Below are 18,318 nucleotides of genomic sequence, written 5' to 3' on the forward strand. Positions count from 1 at the left end.
CTTTAACATAATAAAACCCCCCAAAATCAAACCCTTTGCCGTGGAGTCGATTCCGACTCCTAGCGACCCTATAGGACAGAGTAGAACTGCCCCATATGGTTTCCAAGGAGTGCCTGGTGGATTCAAACTGCCAACCTTTTGGTTAGCAGCCGTAGCTCTTAACCACTATACTACCAGGGTCTCCTTAACGTAATAATACAGTAAAAATAATAATAATGTTTTGATGCACATTGCAAAGTAGTGTCCGTTTGTTATTACAAACTGTTGTATGTACCTTGAATTTTTTATTTAATAGACTTTATGGGGGTTGGTTTGTAACTACAGGTTCTGGTTGTTCATAACCCCAGGACTGTCTGTACTGGAAATGTAAGGAAATAAAAATCAGGTCTTTTAAAATTTTAAGCCAAGAAATTAATGTTGAAACTACTTTTTCTCTCCTATGTCATCTTTTCACACAAGGATGAAGAAATCTTGGACAGAGGCATCATACAGAGAGAGAGCAGGAGTGCTTGGATGGGGGTTTGGTGGGGAGGCCGAAGAGCTGTCAAGTTGGTAGAACTTGCCAGAGAATGATGCTCATACCTCATCTTTGTTCTTAGCTTCTATTTTGATGATTGTTTCCTCTGCTTATATGGCTGCAGAACATACAGAACCCTAACTTATATTTCATCGTGTATGTAGCTGGTTTAATACATATCATGTTTTATGTTTGTATCAGGTCCCTGGGTGGTGCAAAAGGTTTCTGTCTGACGACCAGCCTAAAGGTTGGCCGTTCCAACCAGTCCAGTGTTACCGTGGAAGGAAGTCCTTACGATCTGCTTCCATAAAGGTTATAGGCGTTGGCACCCCTGTGAAGCAGTTTTGGTCTGTAACACATGGAGTCACCATGAGTTGGGAGGGACTCAATGGCAGTGGATGCAGGTATGTGTGTAACTGGCACCATGTTTAAAAACATTGGGACTAGTACGAGGCCAACGTATTTCATTCTTATTATGCTTAACTTGCCTATTTTGAGAGCGAACATTTATGGAGGTCCAAGTTCAAGCTCACCCAGGCTGAAGATACTTCATTTCCGCTTGTCAACCAGCCTGCCTTATCCACCCTTTCCCAGTCAATCTCCGTTTACACCCATTTCCTTCTGTGACTCTCTCCTCCTAGATAACATTTTTGATCCCTTTAGTGTTACTTATACCTGTTGCTGTGGAGTCAGTTCTGATTCGTGGTGACTACGTGTGTTACAGGGGAGTACTACTCCATAGGAGTTTCTTGTTTATAATCTTTATGGAAGCAGATTGCCAGGGCTTACTTGCGTGATACGCCTCTGGGTGGGTTGGAACTGCCAACCTTTAGGTTAGTAGTCCAGCGCAACATTTGCACCCCCAGGGACGTTCTTTTAGTATTAGAAGTGGTATAATGAGTCTTGAAAGCAAAACTAGGCAAAATTCAGTCACCCAGCTTTTTCCTTATCTGAGGAAATATCTAATGCTCTGAAATACACAAATTGGCAGATGTGAGAAAATACAGTCCAAGTATTACTGAGGAAACATTGGATTCAGACAAGTCAACTGAAAAAATGTCTAATCTTTAGAGACTTTTTAAAAAAGTAAATGACTTAGTTGAGTCTTCTTTGAAAAATATTATTTAAACCTGTACATTACTTGAAAAAAATTATCTAACAGTCAGAAGGGGAAGAGTTTATTTTCAATGGACCTTGAAATCTTTAGTCTTTCAAATATCTAGGCTACATTTAATTACGTATGTTTTATAGGCATTCCTAAATTTGACCAAGTTGCCAAGTTGTTCAAAGAGTTCTGGTGTTGCAATGGTAAGCACTTGGCTGCTAACCAAAAGGTCAGAGGTTTGAACCTACCAGCCACTCCATGGGAGAAAGATGTGGCAATCCGCTCCCATAAAAATTATAGCCAAGGAAACCCTATGGGGCAGATCTGCTGTGTCCTACAGGGTTGCTATGAGTCAGAAGTGACTCGACGGCATACAACACCACCACCACCAAGGTGTTCACAGCCCAATGAACTACACAGAAAAAAAAAAAAGCATTGGTGTCAAGCTGGTTCCGACTCATGACGACTCCAAGTATTACAGATTAGAACTGAGCTCCTTAGGGTTTTCAATGGCTGTAATTGTTATGGAAGCAGATTGCCAGGTCTTTCTTCCACAGTGCCTCTGGGTGGGTTCGAACTGCCCATCTTTCAGTTAGTAGTTGAGCATAAACCATTTGCCCCACCTAGGGACTTGAGCTGTACATAGTAGGTGGTAAAAATATATGTTGGCGAATTGATTGATGATTGACTCTGGTACTAATAGGTATAAGGGATGCTGTGGGTGCCTGGCCCACAGCCTCTTGGCACTCACCATTCCCACGAACTTTACTCAGATGACTTCCACCTGCAAACACATGAAACTCTTTGAGGGCTTTCTTTGGGAACAGGGCATACCAGTGGTGCCCAGAGTTAATGCCTCCCAGAAGCAGCCCTCAATCAATGACAGGTGGAAATTGGTGCATAAATACCCCCAACTCCCTCCTCCCTCAGGTGGAGTGACTCTGAGACATATTCTACTGGGTCTCCCAGAATTCCCCAGTGGGAAGAGCCCTAGGTGTCCTGTGTAGTAATGTGCTTGATCAATGTCCCTTTTACTGGCTTCCTTCCCTTTCTGGTGTTATTTCCGCTCTACCCTTCTTTGTAGGATCACCTAGTAAATTATTTGCACTTGAATCCTTGTCTTAAAATATGCTTCTGGGGAGTCCAGCCTAAGATGTTATGTGTCGTCGAGTTGATTCTGACTCATAGTGACCCTACAGGGCAGAGTAGAACTGCCCCATAGGGTTTCCTAGGCTGTACAGGAAGGGATCGCCAGGTCTTTTCTCCCACAGAGCTGCTAGTGGGTTCGAACCTCTGACCTTTCAATTAGCAGCCGAGTGCTTAACCGTTGCACCACCAGGGCTCCTTCCTAAGACATCAAACCAAAAAAAAAAACCCATTGCGGCCGAGTCAATTCCAACTCACAGCGACCCTATAGGACAGGGTAGAACTGTCCCATAGAGTTTCCAAGGAGCACCTGGTGGATCTGAACTGCTAACCTTCTGGTCAGCAGCTGTAGCACTTAACCACTACACCACCAGGGTTTCCTCCTAAGACGTTAAAAAAAAAAAAAACCAGAACGTTAGGTTAGTTCAAATATGGCTATATTCTAAGAGGTATGAAAATATCCTTCCGTTTCTCACTGAGAAATAACAGCATTGCAAGGCTTCAGGGTGGACACCATGGCTGATATCCTCCTTGGAGTGGTCCCCTTGTGTTTAGAGGGCTATCGGGAGGATGACAGCATATCTGATGATGGCAGTCCCCTTAGACCTGTCTTGTTCCCAATGTTCCCAACACGTTCCTAGAACCATCTCAGATTCTCCAGTCCTTTCTCAGCATTCAAAGTGTCTATAGGTGTTATCCCAACACAAATCCTGGAAATATCCCTGTTTGGTGCCATCCTGGAATATTGGTAACAAAAACTCCATAGATTGGACTATTTTTTCATTTGTTTTATTAGCATCAATATATACAAAGTGGAAAATGACTTCATTATTCTAGCTTAGAAAGTTTGGTTTGCAGTTTATTTTGTTTGGGGGAAAAAAGTGAAAATGAAAATCTCCCAGAAGAAAGCCTTGCTTTGCGGGTGCTGAACACCTCCATAATATCTGACCTCAAGTGACCCACCAGGACTATTCAAGGGCATAGGAAAGTCATGCCCTTGGAATTACCCCAAGGAAAGTCACGTTCGCCCAAGGCTCATACCTCCGCCTAAGTCTACCTACATACTTGCTCTGTCATTTCCGCTTCTACAACCACCCTGACCCTGCAGCGGCTCTGCTTCCTTCTGGGCTGTCGGGCAGATTCCAAAGTTATCAGCCCGAGCTCAGCAGGTTCTCCAAGGAGCCACCTTCAAAAGGTCGTTTAAAGCATGTCTCTTGAACTAAACCAGGACAGCCATCTAATAGCAATCGGAATACTTATGTTGGCTAAGCAATTCTACTAAAAGGAAGAAAAGAAAAAAAAGCAAAATGATGAGCTTCAAGCTGAAGAGGATAGAGTGTGTGCATTTTTCAAGGCAGGGCAGCAGCTGACAGATACAGCTTATATATTAGCATGTGATACAGGTCATATCACATGCATTCTCCGAAGCTCGCCATCTCTGTAAACGTATCTCCCCACTGTTTTAAAAACCAAGAGTGGCTTGCAGGAAGGCTCAGTCCATTCTTGAGTTTCTCGAGTGTATCCTGTTCCAAAAATATTTCATCCCAATGGTTTTGATCTTATAAAAACAGACAGATAGGAATTGAAATGAGATGCCTGGTACATTTTTTTTTTTTTTGGCACTGCTCTTATTATTTTTTACCTTCACATATTACAAATACACACTCAGGTATTTTAAAAAGAAAAATAGACACCAACTTGTCTTTTCAATCACACTGTACATTGTTGAGACTGTGCTCTCCATCTCTAGGCTAAAACAAACTCTTAAGACATTGTCATGGTAACAGGCGCTGTACTACTAAGACCAAACTACGACACTGGTATCCCGAACAAAACAAAACAAAACAGAAACAAAAACAGCAATACCTTTTCTATCTCTCCAATAAGAATACCTGGGCCATGGCCTAGGCAGTTTCAGGGAGCAAGGTTAGAATAAAGATTTCCTATTTTGTCAGTCTTTACGAAAGGCAAATGCTTAGGGTTCACATAACCACAGTGTGTTCTAAAATCAAATATAATTAAGAGAATTCTTCATTCCAGATGACTCAAGGTTAGGGTTAGAATAAGCATCAAATAGAAACAAAAGCAAAGATTGGATTCTGCCTTTTAAAAAAAGGTTACATGATTTGTTTTGCTGGCCTTCCTCCAAATATGGCATTGCTCACAACTGGTCTGCAACGTTTCTCCTCTGGTTCTTTTATAAAATGGGGTGGGCTTTGGGTGTTATCTCTTGCCATGTGCCATGAACGTATACCTTAAGGAACATGACACAGGACTGTTTTGGTAGAAGGAAATTATCCCAGCCTCAGAGTCCCAAGATTGAGATCCAGGCTTCCGGTGGAGAACTCCATCTGGTTTTCTGCTGTTGCTGGGTTTGGTGGGTGGGTGTAAAGTCTACTGCCCTATCTTTCTCAAGAAGGTATTTCCTAGCCAGCTACCCAATATGGACTCCCAGTCATGTACCCAGTGGTATGGCAGCTAGAAAGGCCTTTTTCTTGTTTGAAACACAGTAGATAATAAAGCAATTTTAGAGAGATTGGGGGGCACCCGAGAGGACTCTAGAGTCACTGAGCTGATGTACCTCTCTGAGCCATTGTGGGTGGCCACGTGGTCCTGGGAAGTGAATCTACCTCATGTCCTATTTTCTTCTTGTATCCACACCCCCTGCCTCTTCTTTATACCTCTGTTTAGGAAAGCATCTTCCAAAGAGTCACATTCACTGGTCCCTTCGGCTGGGGGTGAAAGGACGCTGGTAAAATATAAGGATGCTCATGTCATTAGACCATGGCGCTAGAAATTCCCTTCTGGCCGGAAGTTCCCCCTTCTCTCTTCATTAAAATCCTCAGGTTGTATGACGTGGGTTCCCCTCTGTGCTTTGCCGTGGTTTTAACCCCCACCTGCTCCTGTTCTGTGCACCTCCATCATCAGCACTCCTGGTTCCTCCCAAAATCTGGACAGAGTTTCAGAGAATGGAAAAGTCGTTTCTTCTCAGAGGTCCCTCTCTCCTCCGAATACTTGATTGCAATTATATACTGAAGGTGATAGCTTCTAGAGAAACAGTGCACTTGGGTCTCCCCTATTGGAGGGTGAAGGCATTCCAGCACCCCAGGAGAAAAGCAGCGCTCACCCCTGGATTTCAAGACACAGCACCCACCCCATTCGTCACAACACAAACCCTCCCAAACATGGGTGAAGCTGCCCAGGCCTCTCAGTCCTGTGGCTTTGTCATCACAGCTTGGGGGTGTCCCTCTGAACAAGGTGATTGATTCTGGTACTTGTGGTGTAAATCACCTGCTCTCTCATCATCAAAGGAGTGTCAAAGAAAGGAACATTTTATTAGCTCAATTCTCTCACCCAACCACCCTCACTCGATTCTTCATTGAAATGTGCTCATATCTCTCGTCCTCCCTGACACTCTTCCTTTCTCATTTATCTCATTTTTAGAAAGAAAACATTGCCTTATTTTGCCGGCATCCAGTGAGGCTAGGGTAGTAGAAAAGAACATTCATTGAACAATTCTGTTGTCTTCAGAAGGCCTTTGTTTAACAATTTTCTTGCCCGTGGGATGGAGGGGAAGTGGAAAGACCTCCTAGAAGTTTGGTAAATTTGGAAGAGAAGACCCAATTTGCTTTGGAGCAGACCTGTTTAAGTACTCATGCTAAAGTCCAACCCAAGTTGACCCAACAAGAGCTCATTTTTCCAACCTAATCTTGGGACTTACCAAAAGAAACCAAACCAGTTGCCATCAAGTCAGCTCCAACTCATGGCAATCCCATGTGTGTCAGAGTAGAACTGTGCTCCACAGAGTTTTCAGTGGCTGGTTTTTTGGAAGTAGATCACCGGGCCTTTATTCTGAGGCACCTCTGGGTGGACTCAAACCTCCAACCCTTCCGTTAGCGGTTGAGCATGTTAACCATTTCCACCATCCAGAGGTACCTAATCTTAGAATTTAGGTTTGTACTAAAACCACCAGGGGCATGAATCCCAAAGATGCGTGCAATTTGATGCAGCCTTGGCATGGTATTGCTGATTGGAGAAACTCCATCTGGTCTTCTCCTGCTGCTGGGTTTGCCATCTTGCAGAATCTTCCACCTGCCTTCAGAATTAAGGCCCTAACAGGAATCTGGCTGCAGCCCCCGTACATCCAACCACACTTATTTCAACTTTAAATATAATAAATACAGTGGAGAAAACAGTAAGTCTTCCATAAAGAGTCTAAAGAAAAGACAGCCGACGCTCTCGGGATTCAATCAAATGACACATGGTCTCTGGGTGGGTTTCTTGAGGAGGTGGTGGTTGAGTTCATGTCTGTAAGTTCCCTTCACAGGTGCAGCTCTCGTTAGATGGAAACTTCATACTCTCTGGTTTCCTACAAGAGTGAGAGAAACACGGATTTGTTAAACCCTTGGGAAGGGGCAGTGTGACGATTCAGGGCTCTGGTCCTTCATCCCTCCTTGTACCCATGCCCTTGGCCATGTGACTCTGCAGTGCCCCTCACCCTGACCCTGGCTTGCTTTTGCCAGTGGAGTGTGTCTTAGTGGCCCAGTGCTGTGCTATGGATTGAATTGTGTCCCCCCAAAATATGCCTTAGAATCTTAACCCCTATACAGGTGGACGGGCTCCCTGGGAGGCACAGTTAAGCTCTAGGCTACTAATAGAAAGATTGGTGGTTCAAGCACACCTAAAGGTGCCTCAGAAGAAAGGCCTGGCAATTTGCTTCCAAAGGTGACAGCCATGAAAACCCTATGGAGCACAGTTCTACTCTGGCATACATGGGGTTGGCATGAGTCGGCGTCAACTCCACGGCAACTGGCTTGGTTTTTTGGTTTTATACATATGGATGTAATCCTATTTGTTATGTTCATGAGGCCATATCAGGGTAGGGGGTCTCCTAAACCTAATCACTCCTTAGTCATAAGGAGCAGCATAGACACAGAGACAAGGAAGCACAAATGGGTGAAGAGAGATGCCATGTGACGATCGGCAAAGAACTGAGGAACCCTGGGGCTACAGAAGCTGGAGGAGACAAGGATCTTCTTCTTCTTCTTTTTTTTAATAATTTTTATTGTGGTTTAAGTGAAAGTTTACAAATCAAGTCAGTCTGTCACATATAAGCTTATATATATCTTACTACATACTCCCATTTACTCTCCCCCTAATGAGTTAGCCCACTCCCTCCTTCCAGACTCTCCTTTCGTGACCGTTTTGCCAGTTTCTAACCCTCTCTACCCTCCCATCTCCCCTCCAGACAGGAGATGCCAACACAGTCTCAAGTGTCCACCTGATACAAGTAGCTCACTCTTCATCAGCATCTCTCTCCAACCCATTGTCCAGTCCCTTCCATGTCTGATGAGTTGTCTTCGGGAATGGTTCCTGTCCTGGGCCAACAGAAGGTTTGGGTTCCATGACTGCCGGGATTCTTCTAGTCTTAGTCAGACCATTAAGTCTGGTCTTTTTATGAGAATTTGGGATCTGCATCCCACTGTTCTCCTGCTCCCTCAGGGGCTCTCTGTTGTGCTCCCTGTCAGGGCAGTCATCGATTGTGGCCGGACACCATCTAGTTCTTCTGGTCTCAGGATGATGTAAGTCTCTAGTTCATGTGGCCCTTTCTGTCTCTTGGGCTCATCGTTATCGTGTGACCTTGATGTTCTTCATTCTCCTTTGATCCAGGTGGGTTGAGACCAATTGATGCATCTTAGATGGCCGCTTGTTAGCATTTAAGAACCCAGATGCCACACTTCAAAGTGGGATGCAGAATGTTTTCATAATAGAATTATTTTGCCAATTGACTTAGAAGTCCCCTTAAGCCATAGTCCCCAAACCCCCGCCCTTGCTCTGCCGACCTTCCAAACATTCAGTTTATCCCAGAAACTTCTTTGCTTTTGGCCCAGTCCAGTTGAGCTGACCTTCCCTGTATTGAGTATTGTCCTTTCCTTCACCTAAAGTAGTTCTTATCTACTAACTAATCAGTAAATAACCCTCTCCCACCCTCCCTCCCTCCCCGCCTAGTAACCACAAAAGAATGTGTTCTTCTCAGTTTATACTATTTCTCAAGATCTTATAATAGTGGTCTTATACAATATTTGTCCTTTTGCAACTGACTAATTTCACTCAGCATAATGCCTTCCAGGTTCCTCCATGTTATGAAATGTTTCACAGATTCGTCACTGTTCTTTATCGATGCATAGTATTCCATTGTGTGAATATACCATAATGTATTTATCCATTCATCCATTGATGGACACCTTGGTTGCTTCCAGCTTTTTGCTATTGTAAACAGTGCTGCAATAAACATGGGTGTGCATATATCTGTTCCTGTAAAGGCTCTTATTTCTCTAGGGTATATTCGGAGGAGTGGGATTTCTGGGTTGTATGGTAGTTCTATTTCTGACTTTTTAAGAAAATGCCAGATAGATTTCCAAAGTGGTTGTACCATTTTACATTCCCACCAGCAGTGTGTAAGAGTTCCAATCTCTCTGCAGCTTCTCCAACATTTATTATTTTGTGTTTTTTGGATTAATGCCAGCCTTGTTGGAGTGAGATGGAATCTCATCGTCGTTTTAATTTGCATTTCTCTAATTTTTTTTAGTAGTTTAACGGCTAATGATCAAGAGCATTTTCTCACATATCTGTTAGCTGCCTGAATATCTTCTTTAGTGAAGTGCGAGTTCATATCCTTGGCCCACTTTTTGATTGGGTTGTTTGTCTTTTTGTGATTGAGTTTTAACAGAATCATATAGATTTTAGAGATCAGGCACTGGTTGGAGATGTCATAGCTGAAATTTTTTTCCCAGTCCATAGGTGGTCTTCTTACTCTTTTCGTGAAGTCTTTAGATGAGCATAGGTGTTTGATTTTTAGGAGCTCCCAGTTATCTGGTTTCTCTTCGTCCTTTTTAGTAATGTTTTGTATTCTGTTTATGCCTTGTATTAAGGCTCCTAACGTTGTCCCTATTTTTTCTTCCATGATCTTTATCGTTTTAGCCTTTATGTTTAGGTCTTTGATCCACTTGGAGTTAGTTTTTGTGCATGGTGTGAAGTATGGGTCCTGTTTCATTTTTTTGTAAATGGATATCCAGTTATGCCAGCACCATTTGTTAAAAAGACTGTCTTTTCCCCAATTAACTGACACTGGGCCTTTGTCAAATATCAGCTGCTCATATGTGGATGGATTTATATCTGGGTTCTCAATTCTGTTCCATTGGTCTATGTGCCTGTTGTTGTACCAGTACCAGGCTGTTTTGACTACTGTGGCTGTATAATATGTTTTAAAATCAGATAGCGTGAGGTCTCCCACTTTCTTCTTCTTTTTCAGTAATGCTTTACTTATTCGGGGCTTCTTTCCCTTCCATATGAAGTTGGTGATTTGTTTCTCCATCACCTTAAGACAAGGATCTTCTTGCAGAGCCCACTGAGAGAGACAGAGTACCTTCCCCTAGAGTCGGTGCCCTGAATTTGAACTTCTAGCCTTCTAAACTGTAAGAAAACACATTTCTGTTCTTTAAAGCCACCTACTTGTGGTATTTCTCTTATAGCAACACTAGGAAACTAAAACAGGCTGCCATAACAAAATACCACAAAGTGGGTGGCTTAAAAGAACAAATTTATTGTCTCACAGTTCTGGAGGCTAGAAGACCAATTTCAGGGTGTCAGCCCTCTCTTCTGAGGAATCAGAGATAGGAACTGTTCCATGTCTCTCTCCTACTTTCTAGTGATTGCCGAAATCCTTGGTGTTCCTTTACTACTTGTAGATCTATCTGTACGTGGTGTATTCCCCTGTGTCTGACTCTTTTTCCCTGTCTGTTCTCCCTTCTTATAAGATACCACTCAGAAGGGATTAGGACTAAGGTCCACTCTACTCTGGTGTGACCTAACAGGTAACATCTTCAAAGAAAGACCCTATTTCCCAAAACAGGGTCGCATTCACAGGTACAGGGCTAGGACTTCAACATATCATTCTGGGGGACACAATTCAATCCATAAAGGGGTATAAGGAAATAGACACAATACGGGCTTGAAACGCTCGCCTGTGTTTCTGCTCGTGTCCTGCACTTCTGCCATCACCGTGAGCAGGACATGCCCTGCCAGCCTTTAATCCCAAGAGAAGGATGAAGGATATGGACAGCAGGGCTGAGCCACCCAGCCAACAACCAGTGAATCTAAGTGAGTAAGCAACAGCCAAACCAGGGTTATCAGCCAGCTGAAACTAGCTTAAAACACCACCTACAGACTGCTGAGCAAATTCATGCTTGTTTCAAGCTAATGAGTTATGGAACTCTTTGTTACTCATCATTACTTTAGCGCTAGGTAACTGATACACCCTATTAATAAGTATTAATAAGGTCTAATCTATAAAATGCTGCTTTTTTCACCAGCCTGCCCTTCCTTCAGATTTTGGAATCAAGCTACAGAAAAGGCAAAATAATATATGCCCTGTCTTACCAATTCCATATCTAAAATGACTACAACATGTGGTGGCAACCAAGTCAATTTCTCCAATATTTATGGAGTGTGTTTAGTGCCATCCAGGTCCCAGGGGCAGAGAGGCAGAGAGAGAGAGAGAGGGAAGTCTTAAGTCTGGCCCTGTAAGAGGCCGTATGTTTTAATGGTGGACTACAGTCCAAAATTGTGAAGAATGGGAATTCCAGAACACTTAATTGTGCTCATGTAGAACCTGTACACAGACTAAGAACAAGGGGATACTGCATGGTTCAAAATAAAAAAAGTGCATGTCAGGGTTATTGTATCCTTTCATCATACTTATTCAATCTGTATGCTGAGCAAATAATCTGAGATGCTGTATTATGTGAAGAAGAATGCAGCATCAGGATTGGAGGAAGACTCATTAACAGTCTTTGCTATGCAGATGACACAACCTTGCTGCTGAAAATGAAGAGGACTTGAAGAACTTACTGATGAAGATCAAAGACTACAGCCTTCAGTATGGATTACATCCCAACATAAAACAAAAATTCTCACAACTGGACCGATAAGCAACATCATGATAAACAGAGAAAATACTGAAGTTGTCAAGGATTTCATTTTACTTGGATCCACAATAAACACCCATGGAAGCAGCAGTCGAGAAATTAAATTATGTATTGCATTGGGCAAATCTGCTGCAAAAGGCCTCTTTGAAGTATAAAAAAGCAAAGATGTCACCTTGAGGACTCATGTGCACCTGACCCAAGCCATGGTATTTTCAATTACCTCATATGCATGCAAAAGCTAAACAATGAATAAAGAAGACTGAAGAACTGATATCTTTGAATTATGGTGTTGGTGAAGAATATTGACTATTCTATGGACTTCCAGAAGAACGAACAAATTCGTCTTGGAAGAACTACAGACAGAATGCTCCTTAGAAGCAAGGATGGTGAGACTTCATCTTACATATTTTGGACATGTTATCAGGAGGGACCTGTCCTTGAGAAGGACATCATGCTTGGTAATGCAGAGAGTCAGCGAAAAAGAGGAAGACCCTAAACGAAATAGATTGACACAGTGGCTCCAAAAGTGGGCTCAAACAGCAACGCTTGTGAGGATGGTGCATGACCAGGTAGTGTTTCGTTCTGCTGTACATAGGGTCGTTATGAGTCTGAATTGACTTGACGGCACCGAACAACAACAAAAACACAGTCCACACTCCACCACCCGTCTGTCAGTTTGTCATACGGTAGTGGCTTGCATGTTACTGTGATGCTAAAAGCTATGCCACTGCCATTTCAAATACCAACAGGGTCACCCATGATGTACAGGTTTCGGCAGCACTTCCACACTAAGACAGACAAGGAAGAAATGCCTGGAGACCTACTTCCAAAAATCAGCCAATGAAAACCCTATGGATCACAATAAAACATTGTCCAATATAGCTCTGGAAGATGAGTCCACAAGGTTGGAAGGACTCAACACACACAATGGCTGTAAAAAGGGACTCAATCACACCAACAATCATGAAGATGGCGTAGAACTGGGCAATAATTCCCTCTGCTGTCCATGGGGCCATCATGAGTTGGAGCTGACTGGATGGCAACTAACAACAATACAAACAACAACATAGTCCATGCTGGGCAACATGGATAAGCAATGGCATCTATGTTCCAGGGAAGGAGGGAGGTGTGGTGGGCAGGCCCTAGAGTGGCCTGGGTGATTCCTGCCTCCTGGTGGTTATGTCATTGTGGGATCCTGTCATGGATTGAATTGTGTCCATCCAAAGTATGTGTCAACTTGGTTAGACCATGATTTCCAGTATTGTGTGGTTGTCCTCCATTTTGCGATTATAATTTTACGTTACAGAGCGTTAGGGTGGGATTGTAACACCCTTAACCAGGTCACATCCTTGATCCAATATAAAGGGAGTTTCCCTGAGGTATGACCTGGGCTGCCTTTTATCTCTCAAGAGATAAAAAGGAAAGGGAAGGGAACAGAGATGGGGGGCCTCATAACACCAAGAAAGCAGTGCCGGGAGCAGAGTGCATCCTTTGGACCCAGGGTTCCTGCACAGAGATGCTCCTAGTCCAGGGGAAGATTGATGACAAGGAGCTTCATCCAGAGATGACAGAGAAAGCCTTCCCCTGGAGCTGACACCCTGAGTTTGGACTTCTAGCCTACTAAACTGTGAGTGAATAAAATTCTGTTGGTTGAAGCCATCCACTTGTGGTATTTCTGTTATAGCAGCACTAGATAACTAAGACAGATTCCTTCCTCTTAAGCAGACCCTGTGACTTGCTTCTGACCAATAGAATATGGCAAACATGATGGGACGTCACTTCTGTGATTATATCACAGAGTCTTCAGAGGATACGCTCTCCCTTGCTGGCCTTGAAGAAGCCAGTTGCCATGCTGTGAGATCTTCTATCGAGAGGGGCACATGATCAGGAACTGAGGTGGCTTCTAGATGACAGGTAGCAAGAAACTGAGGCCCTCAGTCCAACAGCCTGCAAGGGACTGAATGCTGTCAACCACATGAGCTTGGAAGCAGACCCTCCTCAGTCATGCCTCAGATGAGACCACAGCCCCAGATGACACCTTGATTTCAGCCTTCTCAGTCCTGAAGTAGAGAATCCAGAATGAGAAAATAAATGAATGTGTGTTGTTTTAAGTCCCTAAACTTGTACTTAACATAGGAGGCCAGAGGAGGTGAGGGGAAGTCATCAGAAACAAGGAACAAGTGGCGTTTATGCTCCCCAGATATCTGGAGATGATTGCACAGTATTACTCTGTGAATTTGATACAGATAGGGTTAACTGTGCTGGCGGGACAAAAGAACGGTTAAAAGATTACCATATAGAAGCTGGGTAAACAGGAACCACACCCTGTCAACAAGAGATAAGGTTGAAACAACCCATGAATTATTATCTCCTTCTTAGTGTTTTTCTAGTCCCTTCCCCTTTTACAGGCTTCCATATGCACAGAAGAACAAAGTGTGACCGCTGTTTAACCTTCCTTAGCCTGCTGAAGATGGTGATGTAATGCCAAAGATCAGTGTACTTGCACTACATCCCATAATAAGTGATGCCAAGGGCTGCTGAGAGGATTCCATCTTGAATATCAGCGGGTTCCACCTGGGATTCCAGATGAGTGTGCAACCTAATTAACATGAACTGCCATTCTGAGAAGTACCCACCCCTTGAAAGAAGCCCACTAAATATTCATTACACTATTGTCTCTATTGAGCCCATATAAGCCCTAGCCTTGCTTCCCTTTTCGAGTCAGCCTTTTGGAGAGGCTTAGCCCTGGCTGATTCCTTTTGCTTGACTCAAGCAAAACAAAGCTTGCTGAAGATAAAGTTTGTCTTTTGCATGTATTCTTACTCGGGAACAGAGAAGCATCCTTTGTGTCAGATTGGTGATTGTTAACAAATTGAAGGGCTATGGTTTTGCAAAGTCATGACCAGCCTTTGGGTTCCTCTGGGCTTTTGCACATGCTCTCCCTTCTGCCTGGCATGTTCTTCAGCCCACCATCTAACGTCTATCCACCTTATATGGCTCAGCTTTACTGTCACTTTCTTAGAGATGCCTTCCCCCAAAACCCCATCTCCCCAAGGATCCCCCATCCTACACTCTCATAGCACATTGTCCAATTTATTTCATCTTTCTTAAAAGTTGTAATTCATTGTAGTCTAGACATTCATTGGCATATGTGTTTGAGGTTCAGTGGTGGCAGGAGAGCACAGTGATTAATGCATCAGGTTGAGTTTGCATCATGGGTCTATGATTTATTAGCTCTCTGACCTTGGTCAAATCATTTCTTCCTCTCTCTGAATCTCAATGTCCTCATCTGTCAATGAGAGGTAACCGTTGGACCTATCACAAAGACTTGTGAGGATTCAAGCAGGTTATACATTTAAAAGGAGCCCTGGTGATGCAACAGTTAAGTGCTCAGCTGCTAACCGAAAGTTTGGTGGTTCAAACCCACCCAGCGGCTCTGCAGGAGAAAGATCTGGCTATCTGCTCCCATAAGGATTACAGCCTAGGAAAACCTATTGAGCAGTTCCACTGTCACATGGGGTCACTATGAGTTGGAATTAACCCAACAACATGCATTTGAAGTGCCTAGCACATGGTGCTTATTATTGTTATTATTATTAATATCTGTCTCCTTTGAGGAAACCCTGGTGGCGTAGTGGCGCAGTTTCAATCCACCAGCTGCTCCTTGGAAACCATATGGCGCAGTTCTATTCTGTCCTGTAGGCTCGCTATGAGTTGGAATCAACTCAACGGCAATGGGTTTGATTTGTTTTTTTTTTTTTTGGTCTCCTTTGCAAGATGGTAAGCTCCTTAGCAGCAGGAGCCATATCTATTTGGCTCATGACTCTGTTCCCCAATGCCCAGCACAGGACCTATCACTCAAATGTATAGCAATGTTGGACGATGCCACTTTGTAGGATGTGTGAAAATATTGCACACTGCCATCAGGCCACCTGTGGGCTCTGACCCTTCTCGGCTACCTCTCCATGGGGCTCTTTGCAGCCCCTTCTTCCATGCGCATTCTGCCCAAAGGAATCATCACGTGGGTACTTACAGAGGGAGCAGTGCTCTCCTGGCAGATGTCGCAGGAAGCGTCTCTGGTGGGGATGGAGGCAGACCATTGTCTGTGCCTCCGCGTTGTGAGCAAAAGGAAATGAGACTTTCCATTTCAACATTAGCCAAGTCAGGGCAGACAGAGAGGGAGGCACCTGGGAGAGAATAGAGACCAACTCACCCCTGTCTCGTAAATGGGGTTGTCAAACTCGGTCTCTACCGTGATCTGGCTGTAGGGGTGTGAGTACATCAGGGGCAGGCGGAGGTTGGAGTAATAGCGGCATCTGCAGAGAGGACAAGAAGAGAGAATTTACTTCTCCCTGACTAGGAGACACGTTACAATACTGAATGGAACAGCTGGTGCCACTTCCAGGGCACTGTCATCTCTGCTGATGACAATGAGGATGTGTGGAACAGCCTCTGGCAGGTGAAGAGCTGCGTGGGAGAAAAGCAGAAATCGTAATTGCTCTCAACTTCTAACCCAGGCAGTGATGACTGAAGCCTCGGTACCTCCTCTTATCAAGAGAGGGTGGAGTTTTATTCATTTTCACCTGTGGGGTGATTCAAATCCCTCTTTAGTGCAACAACAACAATAATAAGCATTTATTGAGCACCTACTATATGTCCTGTCACCTTCTCAGGGCAGCCTTCCCTGACTGCCCTATTTAAAGGCAGATCCTTTGTTACTCACCACATCCTATTTCCTTCCTTCATTGCATTTATTTTAGCATGTTATAGTTTATTTGTGTACTTTCCCTCTCTTCCACTAGCCTGTGAGCTCCATGAAGCCAGGGACAGTTTATATTAGGCACACGCCTGCCTCAGGGCCTTTGCACATGCTGTTCTCTCTGCCCAGAACCCTCCTTTCCCAAGTACCTGCATGATTTACTCCTTCATCACCTTCAAGTCCTTGCTCAAATGTCATTTCTCAGTGGGGCTTCCTCTGCCTACTCTATCTAAAATCCGCTGCCAGCTCTACCCCAGAGCTCTTTATCTCTTGTACCAGCTTTATTTTTCTCCCTGCATTTATCATTTTCCAACATACTGTATATGAGGAAAGTGATGGTTCAGTGGTAGAATTCATGCCATCGGTGCAGAAGACCTGGGTTCGAGTCCCAGCCAATGCGCCTCATGCACAGCCACCCCCATCTGTCAGCAGAGGCTTGCATGTTGCTGTGATGCTGAACAGGTTCCAGTGGAGCTTCCAGACTAAGACTAGGAAGAAAGGCCTGGTGATCTGCTTCTGAAGGTCAGCCAATTAAAACCCAGTGGATCACAATGGCCTGATCCACAACTGATCGTGGGGATGGTACAGGATGGAGCAGTGTTTCCTTCCGTTGTGCACTGGATTGCCACAATTTGGGGACTGACTCCTTGGCAGCTACAACAACAACAAACACACTACCTAATTTCTCTTATACACTTTGCCTATTGTCTGTCTTCTCCCATTAGAACCTGAACCCATGAAGCTAAATATTTCTTTGTTTTGTTCACAGAGATGCCCCTAGAGCCCAGGAAAGTGTCTAGCTCTTAGTAGGTGCTCAATAAGTATGAATTTGAACAAATTAGTGAATATTCTAACCTAGTTTAATATCTTCCTGCTTCATTAAATGTCAGTTCCATGACCCCCTCAACACCTGGGACAATATCTGGCACATACTAGATTGTCATTCGGTATTTGTTGAATAAATGAGTACACGAGTGAGTGAAGGATGGAATGAAGGAGTCCGTGTGTCTGCCACTCTGTACCGTTTATCTTCCCACTAAACCATAAACTCCTGAGATCAGGGACGTCATCTGTGTCGTTTGCTGCTGTGTGCTCACTCCTCCTACACAGGGGCTTGGTAAGTGCCCAATATAAGTATTTATTCCGTGAGTTGAATTGAGTCACACCATCCCTACAGTCACACTGTTGGGAGGACAGTCTGTCTGTATGTTTCCCACCTGGGTTGCCTAAGCAGAAGCCTTGGGCCTGGAACATCCTTTAATAAAAAAAAAATTTTTTTTTCTTTGATAAGGAGGCTGGAAATTGGTCCTGTCTGTCTTTCCCAGTCCCTTCTCTTGGTCAGAAAAGTCTTCCTCCCTGTTTTAGACACACAGTAACCTCCTTCGTCTCTTTTTCGTGCACAAGCGCCATATGGCACCTGGTCAACCCCCCTTCTATACACCCCCATTGGAGAGACAGCACCATCTCCCCTTTGACCACGGCATGAAGGGGGTGTGTGTGGAACATATGCCCTGCACCAGCCGTGAGAGGGGACTCGCTGGCTGTGGGAGATCGGTGCCCACAAGTGAATTTGATCTCACTCTGTCTCTTCTCTATGTGAGTAAAGTGTTATCCCATGCACCATTAGAGCACGTGGTTTGTGTCTTTTGATGGTGACCTCAAATCTTGGTAGGACACACACAAATGCTACCATCTCCAAGTTCTGGATGGAGACCCTGAGACTCAGAGAGATGAACCGCCCAGTCCCCCATTACAATGATGGGTGAGTGTGTCACAACGCCTCCCCCAGTTCCCAGCAGCTCCT

At 44.1% G+C, this 18,318-nt stretch overlaps 1 protein-coding gene across 1 annotated transcript in view; it reads right to left on the reverse strand.

The window, feature by feature from the left end:
* Positions 1 to 7,107: 7,107 nt before the first annotated feature.
* SEZ6L (seizure related 6 homolog like) overlaps positions 7,108 to 18,318 on the reverse strand; it is a 111,493-nt gene continuing 100,282 nt past the window's right edge. The window contains exons 16-17 of the mRNA XM_064271927.1: positions 15,969 to 16,071; positions 7,108 to 7,137 (exon numbers count right to left, since the gene is read on the reverse strand). Of these exons, the coding sequence (XP_064127997.1) occupies positions 7,108 to 7,137; positions 15,969 to 16,071 (133 nt within the window). The remainder of the gene's footprint in view (positions 7,138 to 15,968; positions 16,072 to 18,318) is intronic.

Source organism: Loxodonta africana, chromosome 19 (genome assembly GCF_030014295.1).
Source record: "Loxodonta africana isolate mLoxAfr1 chromosome 19, mLoxAfr1.hap2, whole genome shotgun sequence".
NCBI classification, from domain to species: domain Eukaryota; kingdom Metazoa; phylum Chordata; class Mammalia; order Proboscidea; family Elephantidae; genus Loxodonta; species Loxodonta africana.